The following is a 26,688-nucleotide window of genomic DNA, read 5'->3' as shown; positions in this document are numbered from 1 at the left end:
GCAACCCAGAGTCACACCAGAAATAATGAACCAAAGCCCTGAAAAATCCACAGAAGGCTTGAGAAGCTGACGCCACAGAACTCCCAGGAGACAAGCATCTGCCGCATGGGTGGAGCAGTCAGAAAGGCTTCCTGGAGGAGGTGGCAGGACCTGACCTTTGAGCAGAACGGCAAAAAGTCCCACATGGGTCAAACCTAGGCCAGAAAAGAGGAGCCATTGCTTCTAAAGTTGCCAGCACATGGGGTTTACAGGGTGTTCACCCAGGGTGAACAATCCCACCAGGGCTAACTTCCAACAATTAAGGGTTTACAATTCACTGGCAAATGTCCTGAAAATTGAGGGGTACACGTTGGCACCAGCACACCCTAGAGCTCCCCCCGGCTGCTCAGCGCTCACGCACTGCGAATCTCTACCCGCCTCTCTGTCCTCCAGTCAGTTTATCTATCTGTTGTTCCCCCCGACTGCTCGGTGCTCACACACTGCCAATCTCCACCCTACTCTGTCCTCCAGTAGGTCTGTCTGTCTGTCGTTGGGTCAGCCTACCACTCTCTCTCCCGAGGTCATTCTCTGAGCTGGGGTGAGGGACCAGGGTGTCACTGCCTCTGTCCCTTAGGTGTCTCCTCCCTGGGTCTACACTGGGGTCCCTGTCTCCCCAGCTCTGCTGATGTGCGTCTGGGTCTCTCGCCTCCTCGGTGCCTCCTCTGACTAGAGTGTGTCTGTGGGTTGCTTGACTGCCCGCCAATCCTCTGGGCCTGCTGCTCTCTGGCTCTGGGTATGTGTGGGCGGAGCTGGTGTGTAGCTGACTTCTCTGTGGGCCTCTAAGTCAGTGGTTCTCAAAGCGTAGGGGGCAGCAGTGTCACCTGGGAATCTGTCAGAAGTGCACATTCCCAGCCCCACCCTAGACCTACCAAAGCCGATGCCCTGGGATGGGTGACCTGGCGATCTGTATTTTAACACCCCTTCCCCAATCCCCGGGGCTTCTGGTGCAGTTCAAGTTTAGCACCAAGTCAATCTCTTTCTGGATCTTCCTTGCGGGGAAGGAGGGGTGTTCCTCGCTCTCGGCCTGGCTTGTCCACCCCTGCGTCATTCTCCCGGTAGGTCTGCATCTGTCTGTCACTCCCAAGGCCACTGGACAGAAAGCAGCTGCATCCCGGTGGGCACTTGGCTCGTGCCCTGTCCCTGACAGCTGGGACCCAGACAAAGAGCAAACAAGCCAGGCAGAGGAGAAAAGCCCAGTGAGAGGCACAAAGCAGCTTGTGGACTGACCACAAAGCCTGGGGCAGCCAGAGCCTCTTCCTCTGCTGGAGACAATCATAAGGCTGTGTTCAGATCACCTCTGGCAGGGATTCTCCCCGGCTGCACACGGAATCACCTGGGACTCTGCCAAAGCATCCTAGATGCTGGGGATGCACTCCCAGAGATTCTGCTTCAGGTAGTTGAGCTGAAGCCCAGACATCAGTATTTTTTAAAACACTACCCAGGTGATTTGAACGTGCAGAGAACAAATTCCTAATGGAACCATCACAACCCCCTTCAGGATGGTGATCAGGATTCCCCTTGTGCCAATGGAGCAAATGAGGTTGAGAGGAAAGGACTTGACCAAAGTCACATCACTAAAAACGGCAGAGCTGGGGTTTGAACCCAGATCTTGCAGGCTCCAGGCCCACATCTTTGACTCCACCTCGAGCTGTACATTTTGCACGTAACAGTGTCATTCTCCATGGCCCGCTCAATGCTGGTCTCCCTGGATGGCCGTGGGTTACCCCTTCAGGCAATCCAATGGCATCCCCCGCCACTTACTTCCCCACCTCCCCGGTACTCCCCAACCCTGATGCCCCCAGCCTGGGACAGCCAGCCCCTCTGAAGTGGCTGACCTGTTACAGCACCCTCGCCCTGGGGGTAAACTCTCTCACTCTTTGCAAAGGATTTTTATTATATCATTGCCAGGAAGGTTTCCTTCCTGATACCCCCTAGAAAGCCTCGCTGCATCCCCACTCCTCCGTAAAAACACTCTTCTCCTCCAGGCCCCTGCCCCTGGAGTCTGACCAGCCCACTTCTCGTTATATAAAGCGGGCGTTTGCTTTCTCTCCAAATGCAGTCAGCACCCGGGCTCTGCAGCCACAATGCCAACAACAGTGCAATTGCCTAACAGCAGTTTCTCAGCCTCTCCCATGGAGGTGCCCTAACCCACAGGAGTGACCTCATCCCTGCAGGAGCCTGCACCACAGGCCAGTCTGGCCCCTCTTAAGCTCAAAATGTCTTTGAAGCCTCCTATTTTCTCTTTAAAAGTCAAGTGAACTTTTCATTTTACTCCATAATGTGTCAGAGTTTGTTTCAATATAAAAATAACACCTATTGATTGAATTTTGACAAGGAACATGTATTACTTTTGTAATGTAAAATATTTGATTAATAAGTAAATAGAATACTTCTAATTCCTTACCATCAAGTAAAATTGATGATCCAGTGAGATGCCAGGTTTACTCTGGCTTTATGAATTCCCAACACATAGGGCGTCCCCAGGGGCATCCATAATGCATTTATTCTTTCTTTCCTTCACCCATTCAACAAATATTTTTAGAGCGCCTGCAGTATCCCAGGCCTGGGGACTATAATGATGAGTAAAACAGACATGCTTCCAGTCTCCAGGGAGCTTCCAGTCTATTCAGGGGGTCAAGATGTTAACACACACACACACACACACACACACACACACACACATTCTCTCTCTCTCACTCTCTCACTCAAAATAAAAGTATAATAAGTTGTAATAAATACACTGCAGGAAAAGCAAAGGATGCTCTGAGAAAGAATAATGGGTGCACTAAAATTGTTTCCAAGGAAGTGGCATTTAAACTGAGACATAAAGATGACTAGGAGTTGGCCAGGTAAAAGAGAGCAGCGAGAGAATGCTGTAGATGCCAGTAACAGCCGGTGGGAAGGGGGAGAGGGGCACAAGCCCAAACCTTCCTGGCAGCTCAGGGATGAGTCCTTCACCGTCTACAGCAACAGTTTACAGGAGCGGTCCCCCTTATGAGCCCTGGGAGGCAGCCAGGCCCTCTGCTAGACCCAGCCCAACTGTATGCAGTCTCTGGGCCAAACCTTCCTGGAGGCTCAGGGATGAGTCCTGCACCACCTACAGCAAGACTTTAGAGTAGCAGTCCCCCTTATGAGCCCTGGGAGGCAGCGAGGCCCTCTGCTAGAGCCAGCCCAAGTGTAGTCTCTGGGCACAAGGCCACCTGTGATCACACAGCCAGCTTCCAGCTCAGTACCAACCTAGAGGACCTGGAGGACCTGGAGCCAGGTGGGGTGAAGGCCAGCAGGCAGCAGGCACAAAGGCTGGTGAGGCCTGTGGATTCAGTCCCAAGTAGAAAAGTGTAGGGCTTCAGTCAACTCGAGATCAGGGCCAAGACCAGGCTAATCCTCTAGGGTTTCCTCACACTGTCCCTGATGTCTGGTGACAGCACCTTTGGAGCACATGGCATGAGAGAACAGCCTTTAGGAATTAGAGGGCCAGCTGCCCTTCTGAGCCTAGCTCTGGTCAGAGACTCCACCACGGTCAAGCCCAACACCTCACTTTGTGCTCAGCTGTGCGTCCCTGGCCCCTGTTCCTGAGTCACTTTCTAGCAAGCCAGTCCATCTAGGATGGGGGGCTGCTCCCCTCCTGCCTGCTGTCACCCCCATGAAGGGAATCCTGGCCTTGAACTCAGGCCTATCTGGGCGGGGTGCCCTGTGTCCTGAACCCTCTGCCACCACTGCAATAGTGTGCTCATTCTGGGGTTCAGCACTGCCCCCCTGCACTCAGCCCAGCTCTCCCCATGTCCCAGCAGGGGGTACCCACCATCCGCCTCATTGTCTCACTGGTTCTTCTCCGACTCCTCTCCCACCTGGGCCATTGAAGCAGCTTCTTGTCTGTGCTTTCTGCTTCCCAGTAGCCAGGGGTACCTTTCCGAAAACACAAATCAGGCACTTCAGTGAACTTTCCATGGCTCTTAGGGTAAAGTCCAACTCCTTTACTGAAGTCGACAATTTCCAGGCCCCTACCCTACCCCCACCTGCTTTCATCTTCGGGGAAGATTTGTAGAGGAGGAAAGGATACTAGGAGAAGGCTCAGGGGAGAGTGGAAGGAACAATTCAGCAGCAGGAGCACAGACTGGAACACCCCAAACTTGGGACCTCCACCCCACCCAGCAGCTTCTGCCCCTACAGGAGCAGGAGCTGGTTGCTGGTAGCTGGCCGCAGAGAACGGCTCTGAGGGCGGAGGCTGCAGGAGCCCGGGCGCTGCCGCCAAGCCTGGGCCTCTGCTGCCCCCCAGCGGCTGAATGGAGCAGCTCGGGCAGGTGAGCCAGTCTTGCAGTGACCAGAAGCCAAGTGTCTCCCCAGGACTCAGCAATCCCCTAACACCTCCGCAAGTGAGCAAAGTCCACAGTCAAGGGTGTGGCCAAAAGCAAAGTCCTCCATCACCAGTCAGCATCAGCGTCCAGCCCAATGGGTCCTGAACACACTTCTGTTACGCATCTGCCATAATGCATTGTAATTTTCCTGTTCCTACATCTGTAGCAACTAGACCCCACTAGATCTTATAATCTGGGGTCCCCACTCACAAGGTAATCCCATGCCTTCTGGTCATCCAGCCTCTCCAGGCCTCTCACTCCCTTACTGTTCTACCCTGCTCTTCCCTACGAGACCTCCTTCCCAATCCCCTGGGCCTTGGAGACCATCCCAGGCCAACAAACCCCAAGCAGAGCGCTTCGGCCTCTCCACACACGCCCCTTCCACCACCAGTTTGAAGTGACCGCAGGTTCTCCCACCACCACCCCCAACGCTCATTCATTCTCTCATTCCTTCATTCACCAAATACTTACTGAGAGCCTCATGGGTGCTGGGCTTTATGCTAGACCCTAGAACAACGGCAGAGAACAGACATACAAGGTCTCCTCCCACGGAGGAGCTTCCCTTCCAGCTGGGGCAGACAGACAATTGGATCAACGAACAAGGTAATCTCTGATAGCGATAAGTTGAGTGATGTGTTATAGGGGACTTGGAGGGTGGCAACAAGGGTCAAAATTAGGTGACTTAGGGAAGGGTCTTGGCCTGTCTGAAGTCAAGTATGATGGTTTTTGAATATGTCTATCCACTGCCTTCAAAAAGTGGAGCCTAATTTCCCTTCCCCTATGTCCCTTACATGCAAGCTGTATTTAATGACTCACAAGAATAATGTGGCAGAAGTAATGATATTTGACCATGGACGACTTCCAAGATATGGCATGAAAGGATTCCACCCTACTTTCCCCTCTCTCACTCTAGGGGAAGCAGCTGTCAATGAGGACACTCAAGTCAAACCATTGCGAGGCCCACAGCGGGGAACAGAGGCCTCCTGCCAGTAACCATGAGTACACCATCATGGAAATGGACCCTCCAGCCTCAGTCAAGCCTTCAGGTGACTGCAGCCACATGAGTGACCCTGAGCCAGAACTACCTGGCTAAGCCACTGAGGGTCAATTTGTCCACTAAACACAAGAGGCACCGTGCCTTGCGCCCACAAGACATTTAGAACTAGAGAAAATGTTTTACACTTCCTTTAAAATCAGAGAAAGAAGGAACTTTTAGGTCAAAGAACATGTTTTTAATTTATAACACTAATATATTTACCTTTAATACCAACACAATCATGAAATGTAATTTTTCAAATATTCTTAGAAAAGGGAAGAGGCCAAAAAAGGCAAAAGTGCCCAGGTCCCATAAACATCATCATGTGCTCCTGAAGCTGCTCCAGAATTCCTGACCCACAGAAACTTGGAGATAATAAACACTTGTGATTGTAAGCTATTAAATTTGGGGGTGATTTGTTACAGCTTCGTATACTGGCTTTGTGAATATTTTAGGGCAGAGCATAAGCACTGCAGACAGGGAAGAGCAGGTGCAAAGACATCATCTTGGCGTGCTCCAAATGAACAGAAAAAGAGTTGTTTAACCTCTTTCAGCCTTCATCTTCTGGCCTGGAAGATGGGCCGATGATCGTCACATCTCATTGTGTGGCTGTTGGGATTAAATGAACCTTATCTGGCACAAAGCAAGCACCGAATCCCGTGCTGGTGTCCCCTCTCTCCAGCAGGTGTGGGGTCCCGAGGAGGCTGTGTTCTGGTTGTCAGCGGACTCTGGCAGCTTCTGACACAGGTTTCTTCGGTCTCACCTATCTTCATTTGCGTTAATAGCACCTGGGTAGCACTCACCGTGAGCTAGAGATGTTTCTAGGTGCTTTGTAGGTGTGCACATGTGCAATGTCTTATTGTTTGCTAGGATAACTCAGCCTCCTCTTGGCCTTTCTTCCCCATCCCACGCCTTGCCTGGGCCCCATACCTGAAGGCCTGAGCCATCCTAGCACCAGAGCCCTCAGGTTTCTTGTGCCTGCGATCTGCACCAATGTGCCCAGCAGCTGGAGGCGGGGGGCGGGGTTGGGGTGCAGAGAGACTTCTAGGCAGGACTCTGAGGTGGGAGAAGTAGGTGTTCCACAGACCAGGATGGGAGGAGCTCAGGCTTTGCAGCTCTGCCCACAAGATCTGCCTTCCTTTCCCAGCACCCACTTGCTCATTTACCCAGATGCAGTCAGAGTCTTCTGTAATCCTGGAAGATTCCTGATTGTGAGGCACAGTCCTTACTTTCCCCCTAAAAGCCTATCATTTACACACACATCTACCCGTGCTCTGCTGAGGTAGGGAAGAGCCCTCCCTCACCACTGTCAGGGCATAAGAGACAAAGCAAGGCCATAGCCCAGGGGCTCAGGAACGGCAGTGGGGGGCGGGAGAGGGGACATTACTTCTCCACGTGTGCGTGCACACACAGACACACACACACACACACACACACACACACACCTTGAAGCCTGAAGCCTGAACTCTCCCCTTCCTTAGGAAGTCTTTCACCCAGATTCACAGACAGGTTAGGAGCATGAGGATGAGCAGTCCCTGGGCTGGCTGGGTGTAGGAGGGGTGTCCATCACTCCCTCCCCTACTCGCTGCCTCTGCCAAGTAGACACACCGTGATCTATGATGGCAGTAATAATAATGGCAACAAGCGGTGGTGGCAGAGTGCGTCCTCTGGGCCAGGGCTCTGCATGCATTCATTCACACAGCATCATGTATTCAGTCTTCACATGGAGAAGATAGCACTGTTACCTCCGAGGATGAGCCGAGAGCACAGAAAGGTGAAGTCACTTGCCCAGGGTCACACAGGGAGAAAGTGGGATTCAAATCTAAGCAATCCACCTGCAGAGCCGGGGCTCATGGCACTGAACCATACAATCCTGCTTGTCTTGCCCATCCAGGTCACAGACACCTGGACCTAAGGGCAGCCAATCATCACGAGGAGGAGCTGGGCCAATCAGTCACTCCTTCAGCTAGACTGGGAGCAATGGGCGCAGGGGCCAGGAGGAGAGACTGAGCTCCACTGTGGAGTAGAGCGGGCAGAATAGCCTTGGAGACCAGGTGTAAGAGAGAACAGAGCAACCATGCAGAGAAATGCCAAGCCGAGATGCCCAAGAAGCTCCCAGGAGAGAGGCCAGAGCCCATCTCAGTCCTGCTAGCTCCCAAGCTAAACCAGCAGAAACCTGCTGGTCCAGTGGCTCCTGCCCTGGGAGATGTGGAAGTCCTGCCGCACCTACAGTGTGTCCCTTTCATGGGACAAGCTTTAAAAGGTCTCCCATCCTGGCTATCAGAAGAGTTCTGGTCAGAACATACTGTGTGACCTTAGGCAAGTTACTTAACCTCTCTGTGCTTCAGACTCCTCCAGGAAATGAGATTTTGTGAGAATTCAAATTGATGCTGTATATGAAGCAGCTTAGGAGACTTACCAGCATGTAACAGATGTGAAGTAAGTTGTAGATATTTCCGGTGCTTCCCCTCCCCCCACCACCCCCCACCCAGGCATCCTCACCCCTCCTAGTGGACTGAATCTTGAGTGCACACAGTGTAGACTCAGGTTGAGGCCCTGGTGACATGGCCAATGGGGACCTAGGTGAATGATACTGACCCGACTGGCTTAACTCGAGTGCCAGAGGGCCCTCATATGAGAACACTGCCGTGGGGGCCTGCATCAATATTCCGCACCCCAGTTCCCCTCTGGGGCCCTGACCTCTCCCCTCATTAACCCCCTTCCCTGCCCCCAACCAACAGCTGCAATCTGCTGTTGGTTGTGGGTTTTTTATAATAAACTTTTTATTTTGGAAGAATCTAAAAACTACAAAGATAGTACAAATAGCTCCTGTATACCTTCTACTGATAACATCTCACATAGCCATGGTACATTTATAGAACTAAGAGATTACCATTGACACAATAACTATAAACCAAACTCCAGATAAATCCAGAAGCATGCTAGAGAGGCATACTGCTGGGGGTGCGGAGGGGCGGGATGCAGAGGTGCCCTCAGTTCCAACAGGGGAGGGAGGGGCCCCGTGCGAGCTGACTGGAAGGATCCGTCACACCTGCTCCCTTTTCCTCCCTCACATCTACAGAAGTCACTGCTCTTCCCTAGGTCCCCACCTTCACTCAGACGGGAAGCAGCTCTGATGCAGGGTTTGTGTGCTGAAGGCCTGTTTCCAGGGACTTTCTCAGTGAGGGAGAAGGTCCACCATGGAATGGGTGAAGAGCATGCACTCTGGACACAGACAAACAGAGGCCAAATCCCAGCTTTGTTGCTGTGTGACTCTGAGCAGGTGACTTAACCTCTCTTTCCCTTCAACTTTCCTGCTCTTTCCCTCCATCTCTGCTTCAGACCCTGCATCTTGGGCTCTTTCTGTCAGACACAGTCTTCCCAAGTCTAGTTTCTCTCTCCTCAGCCTCTTTCAGCCTTGGTGCTCCCCCACCCCAAACCCCTTGGAGTCCCATTAATTTTGAAAGGCTGTCTGTATGGATTGCCGCCTGGCCCAGTCCTGGGGCTCAGAGAGCTGTGTAATTATCCACTTGGAGCTGAGGGGAAGCGATAACCAGTTCTCCCTCCCTTCTTCCCTGCCTGCCTCGCTATTCCATTTCGCTCAAACATCCCCAGGGAAGCCGATTACAGAGGGGCCCGCTGGGTGAGGAGGGCGGGATCTTCATTACCGTGTGGAAGGTCAGAGAGACTGAATGGGGGGGCATCCCTCCAACTTCCACCAAGCACTAAGGCCACAGTTGGTCTGGACACCCAGGCCTGGCTCCTTTTGTCTGTACTGGGCACCACAGCTTACTCTCTGTATCATCATCTCCAGCTAGGAGCATCCTCCTGCGCTCCAGACTTGTTCAGCCAACTGTCCCCGGACATCTCTCTCCAACTCAACACCTCCAAACTGGATGCACCATCTTCCCCTACCAGACCGGCTTCCCCCAACCTCTCTCTCCTCCCCTTTCCTGCCCCCCCAACCCTGAGCCCCTGAAGGGCCAGCCACCGAGGCTGTCAAGCAAGACACCTGAACAGCATTTCCGTCTCCTCCCTTTGCCTCATTCCCCTTGGCTAATCAGCCACCAGGTCCCCAAAATATCTCCAGCCACAATCCTCTATTTCTCAAATCACCAGGCCCAGACTCCAGGTGCTAAAAGTGACCTAGGAGTGGACCCCTTCACCTGGACATCCTGTGGTCCGTTCAAACTGGCAATGGCCTGGTCTGACATCATCATCTCCCCACCCTCAAGTTCTCCTGCCTCTACCTGTGGCACCCTAACCCTTCCTAATCACCGATACCAAACCTCTCCCCCTCCTCACTCTTCTCCCACAGATAGCCAGACAGTCTCCGTACTGTGGTAGGAGAATAGACTCTGGGGTCAGTAAGAACTGAGCCACAACCCTAGCTCCATCAATCCCTAACTGTGTGGTCTAGAGCAAATCACTTTATCTCTGACTCTCAGTTTTATCATCTGTAAAATGGAACTAAGTGGGCTTTGCAGGGCTATTAGGAAGATAAGTTGACAGTGTCCAGGATTACCATCTTAATGACTACAAGGTAGGGGCAGCGCTTGTCAGCTCCAGCTCTTGATGTTACAGGGAATACAGACCCTGTGCTGCCAAATCTTCTGATTTTTCAAGACCTTCCCCCAAAATATGTTTTTATATGGAACCTCCAGATTTTGATATGTTGATAATTAATTGAAATGTTTCTTTAGCACCGTGAAGGCCAAACAAAACATTTGCCTCCAGGTCACCAGTTTGCACTCTCTGATGTATGCGAGGAGTTGAGCCCAGTGAATGCTACATAACAGAGAGTCAATAAACATTAATTCCCTTCTCTGCCCTTCTTATTGATTCTCTCAAAAGAAAAAAGAAATCTCCCCAAGCCATTCCTCCCATTCCACTCCCTTCAGCTTCATCTTCATGCAGCTTTCACTGGCTCTGTGCATCCACAGATCCAGGCAGGGCTCTGAGCACCTCATCCAAGATGCCCTACCTTCCCTGGCACCCTCCCTGGCACCCTCCCTGGCTCACAGGCATATAACAAAGCTCTTTGCGTGGCTCTGACACTTCGTAGTTGACAGAGCCCTTGCTAGGGTCTGGATGTGTCTCCCAAAATTCATATGTTGGAAACTTCATCCCCCATGTATTGGGGGATGGGGCCCTTGAGGAGGTGTTTAGGTAATGAGGGCTCCACCCTCATGAATGGATTAATGACATTATAAAATGGCTTAATAGAGGAAGTTTGACCATTTTGGCCCTTCTGCCTCTGCCACGTGAGGACACGGCATTCCTCCTCTCTGAAGGACACAGTGTTTGAGGCACCATCTTGGGAGCAGAGGCCACATCCTCACGAGAGGCCAACACCTTGGTCTTGGACTTCCCAGCCTACAGAACTGTGAGAAAATAAATACCTGTTCTTTATAAATCACCCAGTCTGTGGTAGTCCATTGCAGTGGCATGAAACAGGCCAAGACAGCCCTCTCCCTCTCATTCTCTCATTTCATCCATGCAACAGCCCTACGAGCTACTTCTTATCACCCCCAACACACAAGTAAGGGAAACAGGGTCCAGAGGGTACAAGTCAGTCAACAAATATTTGTTAAACACCTACTATGCACCAGGCACTATTAAATGGCAAATCCAAGGTTATAGAGAGTATGTTTGGCTGCAGATGGCAGATGCCTAAATTAAACAGGCTAAAACAAAAGGAAAATGCAGTGGTTTATGTGCATGCGGGAAAGAAAACATTATGGCTGGGCTCCCAAGATAGATCAAGCCGGGGACTCCAGAGCCTCCCAAGCACTCGCTTGCTCATCTTTTGTTTCTGTTTCCCTTTCTGCATCAGATTCATTGTCTCACTCAGCAAAGCAGCTTTTTCAAACAGCAAACTGCCGACAATTCCGGAGCCTCACTTCTCACTATGTCTGTCATCAGATAGACACTCTCCCTATCCCATGTTCAAAAGTCCCAGGGAAGACCCCTTGGTAGATCAGCATGGGTTAAGTTGTCACATTGGACCAATCAACTGAGCAAGATCCGTGTGACTGATTAGCTCAGTTAGGGGCCAGTCCCAGCCCTGAGCCAATCAACACTCAATGTGCGAAGATGCGGCTGGTTAGAGTGAGGACAGGCGAATTCCCCAGGAAATGAGATTGCTTCTCTGTTCAAACAAGAGATGTCTTAGTTTGGGCTCTCCCAAAAGCCAAGCCTGAGACAGGATTTGCATGCAAGTTGTTTATTTGGGAGGCCATCCCAGGAAACATCAGCATGGGAATGGGCAGTGAGTCAGAGAAGGGAAGAAAGCTAATGAAGGGTGTTTAATTGAGTGAGTTACCTCCATGGGCAATGGAGCTTAATCCTGCTGGGGACTGCTGGGAAACAGCAGAAAATGGCTTCACAGTCATCTCAATCAAAGGCTGAGGAGGCTGGAGATTTTATACCCTAACTTCTATCAGTGACTTGTTGAGGGCTCTTCCCAGTGGGGCATCAGTTCGCTAGCACTTCCAGCCTACCCCATTTGCAGGCAGAGGCCCAGAAGCCCGGAGAGCCCCAGGCAGAGTGGCAGGTGCTGGCCATTGGACCCTGGTCCTGCTTCTGTAAATCATTGTGCTGTACAAGGTCCTCTTAACCACCGAAATGGAGTATGCCAAGAGGACCTGGGGCTGATACTGATAGCACCTGCTACATGTACTGACCACTTGATGGAACCAGATTTAAAATCCAGAGCTGTCTGGTAACTTTCAGTAAGTCATGTGGTCCCCACACTGGACCATGACTCAGCAGAGATGCTGAGCATCCAGGCAAGAGCCCAACAGGAAGGTCCTTGGCCTTGGAACTCTTGGCTAGCAAGGGGAAGGGTGGCAGCCAGTGGCCAAAGCTTCAAGAACTGCTCATAAGCCCTCAATACTCTAAAAGGGAGGCCCCAAATGGAACTGAGACAACCTGCCCAGAGACAACAAAACACTGTGTGAATGAGACCAGCGATTCAGCTTTAGTGTGGGCCGGGCTGGAGGGATGAAGATACCTAGAAGCATTGGGCCCCAGTCTCAGGAATGGTGAGCCTCTCCATGACCCAGCTCACACAGAGCCTCAGAAATCATAGGGAGAGACCAAGGGGCACATTCCAGTTTCAGCCCCCTTGGGCTGAGCTTGGAAGCATGAGCAGAGCTGGTGGAGTAGGTCTAGAGGCCCAGGAAGGGAGGCATATCATAGGGGAAGAGCATGACCATTCGTCCCAGGGGAGAAACAAATGTCCACCCAACAGGTCAGAGAGCAACAGCCCACAGAGTGGAAGAAAATGAATGTGTGGGACATGCCAACTGTAAATCACCATGTTTACATACATCCTCTCAAGCACTCCTCACAACAGCACCCCCCCCACCAACCCTTCCACATTCTAAAGAAAGGAAACTAAGTCTCAGAGAGAAGAAATGAGTTGACCAAGGCCACATAGCTAGGGAGTAGAAATGGGGTTTGAGCCCAGGTCTGTGTAGATTCTGCCCATCACACAACTCTTTCCCTGTTTTCCAGGTTTGCCTCTTCTCTGTCATGCCCACCTTCCACCCCTCCCACCTCCAGCTCACTCCTGGATTTCCAGCATCCCCCAAGTCCCATCCCTCAGTAAAAGAACAGCCATGAAGCCTCCATTGAAACCTCTCAGTTGATAATAAACCCACTCTCATGATAACAAACCCACTCCCATGATAATGATGTTCATCTAACTAACCTAATTACTTCTTAAAGTCCCACCTCCCAACACTGTTGCATTGGGGGTTAAGTTTCAGTACGTGAGAACACTGGGGGACACATTCCAAGCATAGCAGGGGGAGTGAGTGGGAAACGTGGTGCATAGGTTCGTACAGATGTGTTTGGAGTTAATGAGTTCAGTGCTATGTGTGCCGAGTAGGCGCCACTTGAACTATCCAGGGCCACGAGGTGGCAGCAATAGTTGGAGTCCTCAGCCCCAAGCTGGTGGTAGGAGCCACAGCCTGTGGAGAGTGCACTGAGAGAAGAGAATCCAGCAGAGCTCTGGAGAGTGCTGGCATTTTAGGAAGCAGGCAGAGGGTTACTGGCAGAGGAGAAAGCTCCAGGCCTCAATTTACATCTTACTCTTTTGGAAAGGCTTTCCCTGCCTCCTGAAACTAGGTCTGGTTCTCCATTTTACATTCTCTAGGCACTGTGCTTCTCCTTTGTGTCTATCAAAATTGTATTTTTAGAGTTATTGGTGTGTGTGTGTATTTAATGTCTTATTTCCTCCTTTGACTGTAATCTTCAAGAGGACCATGCCCAGAGGTTGAACCATGAGAATCATGCTTACTGATCTATTTCCACCACCAGGCACAACATGTGGCACATAGTAGGTGCTTAATGAATATTTGACGATGAGTAAATGATTCTGTTTATCAAGCATAAGGGAGCCAACAGTGTGGCCAAATCCTTGGGTATGAAGATGTTGAAGCATTACAGTGTTAAGAGCACCGGCTCCGGAGCTCAGCTACCTGAATTCCAACCCCAGCTCTCCTGATTACTGATTGTGCAAGCCCAGGCAAGTTTCTTAGCCTCTCTGGGCCTCAGTTTTCCCATCTGGAACATGGGGCCATTGGAGTTCCTACCTCATAGGGTTATTTCTATCAGTGGCCCAACCACCTATCAAATCACCAAAATCAGTAACCTGTGAACCATCCTAGGTCAGCCTCCTGCCTCACACCCTACATCCAATCAGTCCTCCAAAGCTGCCAGCTGTATTTACCAGCTATTTCCCAAATCCAACCCTCTTGCTCATCTCTTGCCTAAATCATTGCAGTAACTTTCATACTGGTCTCACAAGCCCCTCCAGCCTCTTTTCTCAAACAGAGGGAGCTTTCTAAACACACAGTTGATCTTCATTATTCACAGATTCCGTATTGTGCTTTCTCCAGCTCACCACAATTTATGTCTTTTTTTTTTTTTTTTTTTTTTTTTTTTGAGATGGAGTCTCGCTCTGTCACCCAGGCTGGAGTGCAGTGGCCGGATCTCAGCTCACTGCAAGCTCCGCCTCCTGGGTTTACACCATTCTCCTGCCTCAGCCTCCCAAGTAGCTGGGACTACAGGCGCCCGCCACCTCGCCCGGCTAGTTCTTTGTATTTTTTAGTAGAGACAGGGTTTCACCATGTTAACCAGGATGGTCTCGATCTCCTGACCTCGTGATCCGCCCGTCTCGGCCTCCCAAAGTGCTGGGATTACAGGCTTGAGCCACCACACCCAGCCCACAATTTATTTCTAATCCAAAATTTACACTTAAGACACTTTCATGGCCATTTATAACATAAACAGAGTGGCAAGAATTTGAGTCTCCCAATGCACATGTTCCCAGCTGTGGCTGAACAAGGTGACATTCTGCCTTCCCCTTTCAGCTCTAATACTATAAACATATGTTCTACTGGAGGTCTACTTACTGCCATGTTTTTCTCATTTCTTGCTTTTTGCTGGGGTTTTGCTGTTTGAAATGGCCCTGAGTATAGTGCTGAAGTGCTATCTAGTGTTTCTTTTTTTTTTTTTTTTGAGACGGAGCTCGTTCTGTGACCCAGGCTGGAGTGCAGTGGCCGGATCTCAGTTCACTGCAAGCTCCACCTCCCGGGTTCACGCCATTCTCCTGCCTCAGCCTCCTGAGTAGCTGGGACTACAGGCGCCCGCCACCTCGCCCGGCTAGTTCTTTGTATTTTTTAGTAGAGACGGGGTTTCACTGTGTTAGCCAGGATGGTCTCTATCTCCTGACCTCGTGATCTGCCCGTCTCGGCCTCCCAAAGTGCTGGGATTACAGGCTTGAGCCACCGCGCCCAGCCGCCATCTAGTGTTTCTAAGCACACGAAGACTATAATGGGCCTTATGGAAAAAATATGTGTGTTAGACAAGCTTCATTCAGTCGAGTTATAGTGGTGTTGGCTATGAGTCCAATATTAATGAGTCAACAATATATATTAAACAAGGTGTCTTCAGAAACACACATAAAACAGACTTCTATATTGATCAGTTGATAACCACATTGCAAACAGAAGCTTGCAGGAACCTAACCTCATATGTCCTCTAGGAAGAATGCTTCAATATGCACTAACTTGGTGTTCCTGGTGACTTATAGAATATAACTACCTCGAATAATGAGAATCAGAGGTACCAATCTGACCATGTCTCTTCCTTTTTTAGAACTCACTCCTGCCTCAGCACAAATGTAAAAATAGAAAAAAGAAAAGAATTCCCTCATGCCTCCCTCTGCACCCAAGATAAATTCAGACTCCTTAGCATGACATTCCAGGTACTTCATAGTCTGGAAGGTCTTTGCTGACCTTCCAGGCACCTGGCCATGTGGTGCCCCCACCACTACCCAGCCCACTCTCTAATGCTCTTCCATTATCTTTCACAAAGGTCCTCTGCACACTATGTGCCCACTGCCTCAAAGGCTCCTCCTCACTCAGCATCTCTTCTTGGTGAACTCCTATACATCCTTCAAGACCCAGCTTAAATGTTACCTTCCCTGGGTCTCCCTCTGGCAGAACTTAAAACTCCCTTCTCTATCTATGTCTTTTCTAGGACTTCTCCCAATGTTGTAAGTGATCTCTTTATATGCCTCCTCTCTCCTGTACTTGGCAACAGCTTTTCGGAAAGAGCCTGAAGGAGTATAGAAATGTGTGACTCTCTGTAGGGTGTGTGCATTTCACACACCATTCATTCAATAAGTACAAATTGAAGCCTAACTGGACAAGACACCAGGCACCATTCTAGGCACGAGAGGTAGAGCAGTGAATAAAATAAAGCCACTGCTGCATGTGTGTGCAACACTGTGCCCATAATTGTGGCCTGTGTGTAAGAGTATGCACATGTGAAGCCACATTGTGTTTGCTTGTGGACATGTGGTGTTTGTGGCTGCTGAATACTTTGTTGAATCCTGACCCTATGTGACCTGCTGATACAGGGCGCCTTGGAAGTTAATTAGGCCAACGGACTGTGTCTGTGCACTAACGAGAAGCCTTCCGCAGGCACCCCCGCCCACCTTCTCCACCTCTCCTGTGGTTCCTGCCTGGCTTGGGTTTGGCCTTTTTAACCCAAAGACAACATGCATCCAAATGAGATTTTCTCTAGTGAATATGTCTCTCTCTCCCTCCCTTCTCCTCTGCCTTCCCTGTATCTCAGAAAGAAAACGCCTAGGAATAAGGAAAAGGGGGAGGAAGAAATATTTTTTTGAGGACATACTATGCGGCAGGCCTGTGCTGGGCAGTTTACACGCATTACAGGCAATTGCAGACAGGGCTTCCCTTGTGCCAGGCACTGTTCTAAGCACTTTACCCCTACAGCTGGGTTAATTCATGCATCCACCCTATGAGGTAGGATTTGTTCTTTTCCCACTTTCACAGAGAAGGCGAGGCATCACACAGTGAGAAAGTGGCAGAGCTGGGATTCAGGCCTCAGCTTCTCCCACACAAGCCCACAGATGGAAGGATGAATAAGGAGTCAGAGTGGACCTGTGCCTCTCCCCTGAGAGGATACCAGGATTTGAGGCTCAGTGCCCTGGGAAGAGTGAACCCCTCAGTTTCCTGAGCCTCATCAGAAGCAGTCTGGGGAGGCTCGGGCCCAGCCAATGGCAGTGCAGGCCCCAACTCCTCCTCCTCCCGGGCTGGGCTGGCACACCCGACAGGCTCTGTCCTGGGAACAGGCTTCAACGGGCTTCCCTGAAAACCTTCCCCGCTTCTGGATATGAAATTCCAGCTGCTTGCTGAGTCCTATTGCCGGCTGCTGGGAGCCAGGAGAGCCCTGAGGAGTAGCCACTCAGGTAAGGGCATCTGTGTCCACATGTGCCCTGCCCCTTGGCATACGTGGCAGGAGGACACTTCTCTGCTGGGGAGTCGGGGGAGGTGGCCTGGACATATCCGCCGCCCTGGGTCCTGGTGGTGGAGGCATAAGGGGCTCTGGGTTCTTTCAGCTCTCCCCAGCCAGGCAAAGGTGGGAGCAGGGAACTGAGTGGGAGAGGAGCTAAGAAGGGGCCAGGCCGGAAACTCAGCAGGCAGGGTAGCTCTGCCTGGGCCTGCAAAGCCCTGCCCCACTCCTCTCCAAGTAGGGATGGGCTGGGTGACAGCCCCTGGGGGCTAAAGGCGGAGCCTCCCTGGGTGTTCCCTGAGAAGCTGCCAGGAGTCTCGCCTACCTTAGACAGGACTGAGAATGCAAGCTGGTGATTCAGATCAGAGGCCCCCCACCCCCCGACCCCCACCTCCACCCATCCGCCGTCCAACCCCCAGCCACCCTCATCCAGGATCCACGCACAACGGGGAGGACAGAATCCGTCTGCACACAAATAGGCAGGCAGCTCATTGAAACTTGAGGAAAGGGTCTGAGGCCTAAGGCTGGGCAGTTCCCGGAGGGTGGGCTCTAGAGCCAGCCTACCTGGGTTCAAATCCTTGCCCTGCCACTTACTAGCTGTGTGACATTGAACAAGTTAATTAATCCCTCTGTGTTCCTCTTTCCTCATCTGTAAATTGGGAATAAAAAATATGCCCTTTCCTAAGGTTGCTGTGAAGGAATAATGTACTGATTCATGCAAAGAACTTAGAGCGGTGCCCGGCACGGCACGAATGTTTCATGGATATTGGCTGTTATCACTCCTCTGCTTTGTCCCTGTGGAGGCTCGGGACAGCCTGGTGGGCTTCAGCCTGCACCAGCACGGGAAGACCGTCCTGAGCCCTTTAGCGGCTAGGCAGACAGGTTCCTTGGGGCCCCAGGGTGCACCGTTGGTTGAAACCACAGTGCATGGGTCTCAGTGGACACACCCCCATCCCCAGGAGTCAGGCAGAGGACTCGCAGCTGAGGACGTGGGGACCCCTTACTCTGCAGTCACGGTCATTACCTGGAGGTGAATCTGATTCTGTGAGTCCATCAGGCCAAATTCACCAGCAGAAGTGACAGGAGCAGCATTTCCCACTTGATGTCTTGACAAGGCTGTTCCACAAGATGATAAAAGGAGGAAAAGGGCTTCCATGGGCAAAGGAGTTTGGGCAATGCCACATATTTCATACCTCTTTTGGTGAATTTATTAGTGAGCTTCTTAGCACGGTTGAGCTAAAGAACCCTATTTAACTTTACTAAACCCAACGTTTGCCAACTTTTCTTGACACAGAATCCTCTTCTCTCACTTCTCCTATTGCCAACCTATGGGACAGGGTTCCAGGGAACACTGTGTGGGAAACACTGGAATACCAGGCTACTCTAGGCAGCCAACTGCATGAGGAGAATTCATTGCTGTCTGCTTTAGCTTTCAGCTGGATTGCACTGGCATGCTTCGGATGAGTGGCACTAAGCAGGACTCTGCCTGGCTAATTACAGAGTGTTAGAGCAGATGGGGGCTTGGGAACAAGGTTCCAGCCTCCTTTCCAGTCCCATCTCTGAGCCAAGAAAAGAACAAAGAGCAGGTTCCCCTGGGGAAGGGGCTGTCTGAGAAGAGGCAGCAATGCTCAGAAAGGAGAGAACCATCTCAAGGCTCAGTCCCTTGAGGAGGAGGGCCAGGGTTGAAATAGAGGGAGCAGGCAGAATGTCCCAATTCCGTAAGTCTTCACTCTGCAGAACCCCAAGACCACAGCCTCAGGCCCTGGGAGGAATGAGTGGCTCCCTGGACCTGCCCTCATCCACTTTTATTGGTAAGAGTTGGGTTCTGGACTTAATTACCTATGCTCAAATCCCAGCTCTGCACCTAATAGTTGTGTAACCTTGTATAATGCCTCTAAACCTCAGCTTCCTCCCTCTATAAAATGGGGACAGTAGTAGAACCTAGTTCCTCTAGTAGTGGTGAGGATGAAATGCGATGACATATTTCTACAAAGTGCTCAGAGTGAGTCTGTGATAAATGTAGGAAATTGTTGTTCTCGTTTCCGTGCAGTAGCAGCTGACGCGTGGGTCCACCATGAACTGGAGTATCTTTGAGGGACTCCTGAGTGGGGTCAACAAGTACTCCACAGCCTTTGGGCGCATCTGGCTGTCTCTGGTCTTCATCTTCCGTGTGCTGGTGTACCTGGTGACAGCCGAGCGTGTGTGGAGTGACGACCACAAGGACTTTGACTGCAACACTCTCCAGCCTGGCTGCTCCAACGTCTGCTTCGATGAGTTCTTCCCCGTGTCCCATGTGCGCCTCTGGGCCCTGCAGCTTATCCTGGTCACGTGCCCCTCCCTGCTCGTGGTCATGCACGTGGCCTACCGGGAGGTTCAGGAGAAGAGGCACCGAGAAGCCCATGGGGAGAACAGTGGGCGCCTCTACCTGAACCCCGGCAAGAAGCGGGGTGGGCTCTGGTGGACATACGTCTGCAGCCTAGTGTTCAAGGCCAGCGTGGACATCGCCTTTCTCTATGTGTTCCACTCACTCTACCCCAAATATATCCTCCCTCCTGTGGTCAAGTGCCACGCAGATCCATGTCCCAATATAGTGGACTGCTTCATCTCCAAACCGTCAGAGAAGAACATTTTCACCCTCTTCATGGTGGCCACAGCTGCCATCTGCATCCTGCTCAACCTCGTGGAGCTCATCTACCTGGTGAGCAAGAGGTGCCACGAGTGCCTGGCAGCAAGGAAAGCCCAAGCCATGTACACAGGTCATCACCCACATGGCACCACCTCTTCCTGCAAACAAGACGACCTCCTTTCGGGTGACCTCATCTTTCTGGGCTCAGACAGTCATCCTCCTCTCTTACCAGACCGCCCCCGAGACCATGTGAAGAAAACCATCTTGTGAGGGGCTGCCTGGACTGGGCTGGCAGGTTGGGCCTGGATGGGGAGGCTCTAAGCCTCTCTCGTAGGTGCAACCTGAGAGTGGGGGAGCTTAGCCGTGAGGTAGGGGCAGGCAAGAGAGAGTATTCAGACACTCTGGGAGCCAATTCCCAGTCCTCCGCTCCAGCCACCTGCCCCAGCTGGACAGCATTGGGCCAGTTCCCCCTCTGCTCTGCAGCTCGGTTTCCTTTTCTAGAATGGAAATAGTGAGGGCCACTGCCCAGGGTTGGAGGGAGGCGGGCATTCATAGAAGAACACACATGCGGGCATCTTCATCATGTCTGGCCCACTGTCAGAGCTTAATAAAAGTCAACTCGTTTGCTGGCTCCAGGTGCCCTCTGGTTGTGCGGCCTTTGTGACCCTCACATGTTCATGGTGTCAATCTCTCTGCCTCCGCAAAGGGCTGCACTTGGTCCAGTCTGATGAGAGGCATCCTCTCTTCCAGAAAGGGGGCCCCCCAGAACTCCAGGGGATGTGCTACTTGCTCATGCTCCCATCTAGCCTTTATGCCCCATGGCAAGTTTAGGCCTGTGGGTTGTCTGCAGAGAGAATAGAGCTTAGTCCACAGGGAGCTGCACGTGGCAGTGGGAAGTTCATGAACTCAGAATGCCTGTGTCGAATCCAACTTCCACCGGGACTCTGGGAAAGTAACTTCAGCTTCTCTCCAAAACTGGTTAATAATACCTAGCCTGTGGGGTTGTGCTGAGGACTGATGAGCTCATGGCTGTGGACAGGGTTAGCCAGCTGTAAAAGGACACATAAATGTTAATCATTGGTATTAGGAAGTGCTCGATAATGCCTGTGGGAAATGAGGCAGAAGGCCCCTCCCTAGCTGCACATTAACCTTCATCGTCCCAGCCGGAACACAGGTCCCAGGCCCCCCACCAGCATATGTGGGGTCACACTCCAGCTTCCCTGGAGGCCTTCTCCAGGACCCACAGAGGAAGAACAGCGATGCTGTGTCTGGCCCTGTACTAACTGGGGCATTTCATGCTGCTGACCTGCATTCCTTGCCTCCACCAGGGCTGTGGGTGCCCTGGTCTAGAAAAGTCATAGTTGACCCCTCCCATCCCCTACACAATCCAAGAGCTTCCCAGGCTCCAATCCCAGAAATATCCCACCACCAGAATGGGATGCATTCCTGCACTAAATTACGGTTGCCCCTTTCCGTAGATGTCAGCTGCTGAGGACCTCAGAATCAGGCTTCCCAGGAAAAGGGCAGGAGAGAGGGCAAGGAGGCAGGGCAAGGAGGCAATGGGAAGGGGACACGGTCAATCCCACTGGTGCGGTCCTAGGCCTGAGCATAATGATGTTGGGCTCCTGAGCCCCACAGAGCAGTCTCACCCACATACCTGCCTTCCTGGGAGCCAGGCCCAGCCATGCCCAGCCAGGCTAGAGAGGAGGCGTGGGCCAGGAGAGAAGAGCCACAGGTGTTTGCTCTGAATATGTGCCCGGGGAAATCCAACCTCCTGCCTGCCCACCCAATCACTCTCGCTTGGCTCATTGGCCCAGAAAGCCCCACCCAGCAGGGGAGTGAGGAACAAAAGCTGCCTCCAGGAGGTCCTGAGGCAGACGGACAAGCCTAAGGACAAGGGAGGAGCTACTGGACCCAAGAAGGGTGAGGACTGAATAGGGCAGGAGGCTGGCCGGAAGAAAGCAACCAGCTGAGCTGAGGATATCCAAGGGATCTCAGGCTGTGAGCTGGGCTTTAGGGAGGCAGTCAGAGGCTCAGGGTCCCTAAAGGATCCCCAGGGAAGTGCCAAGGAGGAGAAGGAATGTCCTGGCTGACCTAAGGGAGGACAGAAGATTAGGGAAGAGGGGGGATCAGGAAGTAATGGGTTTCAGTTCAGTTTAACAAACATCTATTGTGTGTCCACTGGGCCAGGCCAGTGCTGGGTGCTAGGGAGACAGAGGTGAAGAGCCTGCCCTCTAGCAGCTGACAGTATGGCAAAAAAATAAGACAGGTGAATAGACCATTTGGGTACAGGCGATACCTCTTGCTTGGAAAATGTCCCAGGCACACGATGTCTGAAGAGGCTGAGAGCAGAGTCAGTGATTGGGGATAGGGAGGGAAGAGGGTAGGAGGAGGGGAGGGTTTGGAGATGGAGCCTGATGGGGACTCCAGATAAGGGGGTGTGGAGGTCGGAGTCCACAGGACAGGGGCCTGAGAGGAAATAATGGAAATGCGGCTAGCAAACAGCCACTAAATGGACAGAGGAGGGGGTGCCCTGAGAGAAAGTAAATGAGGAGTTCAGACCATGCCAGAATCCATCCTGGGTCCTTCCTAAAGCTGGAATGGTTAGAATTCCAGAGGAACCCACTGTGGTCAAGACAGTCAGCCCTCAGGCCCCAGCATCAATACATGGGTTGGCAGGGATGATATCAAGTCCCCATGATTCCAAAGCACCTCTCTTTAGTTTGGGAGGGAATGCCAGGGCAGAGAACCTTCCTGGAGCCAGAGGCAAGGAGTAAGGTTGAAGATTGTTCTGGGATTTACCAAGGGGCTGATGTGAACGTCCCCAGCACAGGGCCAGGCTCTTGTTGGTGTTCAGTAAAAATGGGATGGATCTGACAACTGATAAGGGTACGTTCCCACCCTTCCTGCCCTGGCCCAGCCCTGACAGCTGATGGGAGAGCAGATCATCCAATCCAAACCTTCCCACAATCTCTTTAGAAGTCATGGGCTGAAACATGGGGTAATAGAGGTTGGCTGGCATGTCCATGCAGGATGATTGTCTTCACATGTATCTATTACCTTGTAGAATAAAATAGATCCTGATTTTGGAACCCGAAGGCCAAAGTGCAAGACTCTGCTACTTCCATCTGTGGACCCTTGGGTGGGTATCTCTGGGCCTTCACTTACTCTTTGTGAAATGGGGACAGGGGCAATCCCTACCCTACCAAGTCATTGGGAGTGAGGACATGATGACATGGTGATTGTGAAAAGATTTTTTCCATCGCACCAGCATTAAGCGTGCCCATCTCCAGGTTCCCCCAGGCCTCAAGGCTCCCAAGGCCTGAGTGGGTGGGTAGCACCCAGGTATAGATCTTCCACGTGCAGTACCCAGGACACAGCCAGCATGAACTGGGCATTTCTGCAGGGCCTCCTGAGTGGCGTGAACAAGTACTCCACGGCTCTGAGCCGCATCTGGCTGTCTGTGGTGTTCATCTTTCGCGTGCTGGTGTACGTGGTGGCCGCGGAGGAGGTGTGGGACGATGAGCAGAAGGACTTTGTCTGCAACACCAAGCAGCCCGGCTGCCCCAACGTCTGCTATGACGAGTTCTTCCCCGTGTCCCACGTGCGCCTCTGGGCCCTGCAGCTCATCCTGGTCACGTGCCCCTCGCTGCTCGTGGTCATGCACGTGGCCTACCGTGAGGAACGGGAGCGCAAGCACCGCCTGAAACACGGGCCCAATGCCCCGTCCCTGTACAACAACCCGAGCAAGAAGCGGGGCGGGCTGTGGTGGACGTACTTGCTGAGTCTCATCTTCAAGGCCGCTGTGGATGCCGGCTTCCTCTATATCTTCCACCGCCTCTACAAGGATTACGACATGCCCCGCGTAGTGGCCTGCTCCGTGGAGCCTTGCCCCCACACTGTGGACTGCTACATCTCCCGGCCCACGGAAAAGAAAGTCTTCACCTACTTCATGGTGACCACAGCTGCCATCTGCATCCTGCTCAACCTCAGTGAGGTCTTCTACCTGGTGGGCAAGAGGTGCACGGAGATCTTCAGCCCCAGGCACCGGCGGTCTCGGCGCCGGGAACGCCTACCCGACACCTGCCCACCGTATGTCCTCTCCCAGGGAGGGCACCCTGAGGATGGGAACTCTGTCCTAATGAAGGCTGGGTCGGCCCCAGTGGATGCATGTCGGTATCCATAATCTGCGAGGTCAGCAGATAAGATCACCAGGTCCCCCCACCTGAGGCCACCCAGGAAAACAGGCAGGGGCAGGGGCATCCTTACCGTAGCAGGGTGGTGAGGACGGTGGCTGTGGGGGCTCAGGAAGCTCACCCAGGGGCCAATGTGGGAGGTGGCGGGTAGTTTGGTCCCTGGGTCCTGAGCCTCAGGGGAGGGAGGTTGATGGCTGGCGGGGATTTTGTATATGGCAATAGTGTATGTCAAACCTCTTAATAAATACGATTTTCCCAGTACTTTGCAGACCAGATGGGGAGTGGCGGATAGGAAAACGGGGGTGGGGGGATTAGGTGGACCTCAGAGAGGATGCCAAGGCAACTCGGTGAGCACCTGAGCACCAGAACCTCAGATCCAGGCTCACCCATCACCCCCCAGCACACACAGAGTGTGCCCCCAGGACATGGTGGGGAGTGCCTAAAGGCAGAAGGTACTCCAGGGGCCTCTTGGTTCTGCAACCAGCTGAGCAAAGCCGGAGGAGATGAACCCCAGGGGACTCTGTGCCCAGCAGGAGCCGGTTCTCAGTGAGCGCCCATCACAGGAATGAGCGTGGGTTGGGCCTCCCTAGCCCTGCCCAGCACGGGTCCCAGATAGGTGAGTCCCCTCTGACAGTGGGAGGGGCAGGGCTGAGAGCAAGCCAGGGATAGGGGTCTGTCAAGGTGCCCAAGAGGCACATCCTACAGGCCAGGGCCCATTGAGAGTGTCTGAGCTGAAAGGTCCCTCGTGGATCCTGAAGTCTATGGAATTTCATGTTCTTTTTCACTGATACAACTTCCCCATCCCATACTCCCCCACCCCACAACCACTCAGACTTTGGCAACTCCCAGAACCACACCTCCACCCTAACATGCCTCCGAGCCCCACCAAATGCCCACTAGACAATTTCCTGGGAGGCCCCCAGCCGTCTCATGCTCGCCACTCCCAAGCTGACCTCAGCAGCTCCCCACAGACTTGCCCCCTGGAAGATGCCCCGCCCCATCTCATGCAGGACACAGCTATTCACCCAACTGCCCAAGCCAGGGGAAGGGACAAGCCTCACATCCTTGTCCCTCATACCCCACATCCCCACTGGCACCAAATCCCACTGATTCCAGTCCCTAAATGTCACCTGAATCTGCTCTTCCTCTCCTTACAACAACCTAACTACCTACTGGACCTCCCCCATCTGCCTCCGCTACAGGGATGGAGTGATTTACCTGTCTATGCAACTGACCATGTCATTCCTCCTGCTTTAAAACTTCTTCCACCATCACCAGCCCCATGCCCTCAGCATGGCCCCTGCTGACCTGCCCTCCTCATCCCAGCTTCCTCCTCCTTTCTACCTGCCAGTAATACCAAAGGGCTCCTGATTCCCCAGGCAGACACGTCACGTGGTGTCATTCTTCGTGCCTTTGTCATGCTATTTCCTCTGGCTAGAATGCCCTTCCCACCTTCTCTGTGACCCTACCTCAAAACTCTAGGACAGCTTTACCCATCTCTCCAAGTGCCAGCCTCACTTGTCCCTCTGCCACTCTCCCCAGATCGGAACTGTTACTTCCCCTGAGTGTCTCCCTATCAGTCTCTGAGCCCTTTACGGGCAGGTCACTGAGTCATCCAGGTCCCTGCTGCCTTCAGTAAATGCTTGTTGGATGAGTAAATAGTCTGTGAGCTGCTTGGGGGAAGGAACTAAGTCTTGTTCATCTGAATCTTCCACCACACCTAGCCTGCGGAGTTCAGCAAAGCATTTGTTTGCTTGCTTTGCTTTGTTTCTGTTGTTTAACTAGAGCCAGCATCAAGGTCTCACCTTTAGGTAAGCAAACTTGAGTCTAGAAAGGGGAAGAGGCCCTTCAAGACCACACAGATCTGCTGAGTCTGTCAGGGGCTGTGTCCTCTGTGGTCCACAGGTAGCCTCCACACCCACCCCTGATTACGGCATAAGATCAAAGTCACCCGTCTTTAGGGCAAGGCTCCCTGGGAGCAGAGCCAGAGGCAGGGGTTTGCGTGCATGTGAAGGAAGGAGCAAGGGGAGTGGGGGACGGAGGGGCCGAACTGAGCAGGGATGTAGACTCAGGAAGATGCAGCCTTGGCCCGATCCCTGTGGGATGAGGGGGCTTCAGATCATAAGTCTTGCCACATTTCAGTCAGTCATTACTTCAGGCGCCCCCAGTGGCAGGAGGGTTGGCAGGAAGGGGTAGGTGGCTCTGGCTCAGTCAAAATCAATTCTTCAGGGGTAGCCATAAGCCATCAGCAGCCAATATTCACAGCATTTGGGGAATGGATGTCCCCCAGTAAAGGGGACATGGGCAGGGCACCAATACCATCTACTAGACTCCTGACTCCAGGAAACAAGAATAACTCCCACTTCCAAGCCAGACCAGAGCTGGACCACCAGCCCGAGAGAACAGGGGGGGCACTCCTGACCAGTTCTGAGCCAGATAGCCCCACACTGCTCAGACCACAGTAGCTCCCAAGTCCAGGCCAGGGGACCCCACAATAGTCAATGCCCCCAAGATTCCAGATCCATCCTCCAGGGACAGCTGCTGGGTCCAGCTTATGGTGAGCTCACTCCAGGACCTGACAGCTCCCATGGCGACCTCTCG

General features: G+C 52.4%; 2 protein-coding genes and 1 long non-coding RNA gene across 3 annotated transcripts in view; 2 read left to right on the top strand and 1 right to left on the bottom strand.

Annotated features, from left to right (window-relative positions):
* LOC105494688 (uncharacterized) overlaps positions 1–4,188 on the bottom strand; it is a 33,133-nt gene extending 28,945 nt beyond the window's left edge. The window contains exon 1 of the long non-coding RNA XR_011623338.1: positions 3,842–4,188. This is a non-coding gene — a long non-coding RNA (uncharacterized lncRNA). The remainder of the gene's footprint in view (positions 1–3,841) is intronic.
* Positions 4,189–16,758: 12,570 nt separating this feature from the next.
* LOC105494687 (gap junction protein beta 5) lies at positions 16,759–20,521 on the top strand. Its single transcript, XM_011763346.2, has 2 exons — positions 16,759–17,221; positions 19,316–20,521. Exon 2 carries the CDS (start codon positions 19,340–19,342, stop codon positions 20,159–20,161), a length of 822 nt encoding a protein of 273 aa, XP_011761648.2. The 5' UTR covers positions 16,759–17,221; positions 19,316–19,339; the 3' UTR covers positions 20,162–20,521.
* Positions 20,522–22,840: 2,319 nt separating this feature from the next.
* LOC105494686 (gap junction protein beta 4) lies at positions 22,841–24,229 on the top strand. Its single transcript, XM_011763344.2, has one exon. The coding sequence runs from the start codon at positions 23,277–23,279 to the stop codon at positions 24,075–24,077; it is 801 nt and encodes a 266-aa protein (XP_011761646.2). The 5' UTR covers positions 22,841–23,276; the 3' UTR covers positions 24,078–24,229.
* Positions 24,230–26,688: the final 2,459 nt, after the last annotated feature.

This window comes from Macaca nemestrina, chromosome 1 (genome assembly GCF_043159975.1).
Source record: "Macaca nemestrina isolate mMacNem1 chromosome 1, mMacNem.hap1, whole genome shotgun sequence".
In the NCBI taxonomy this organism is placed as follows: domain Eukaryota; kingdom Metazoa; phylum Chordata; class Mammalia; order Primates; family Cercopithecidae; genus Macaca; species Macaca nemestrina.
The sequence above is the reverse complement of the archived record's forward strand: the minus strand, read 5'-3'. Positions and strand labels throughout refer to the sequence as shown.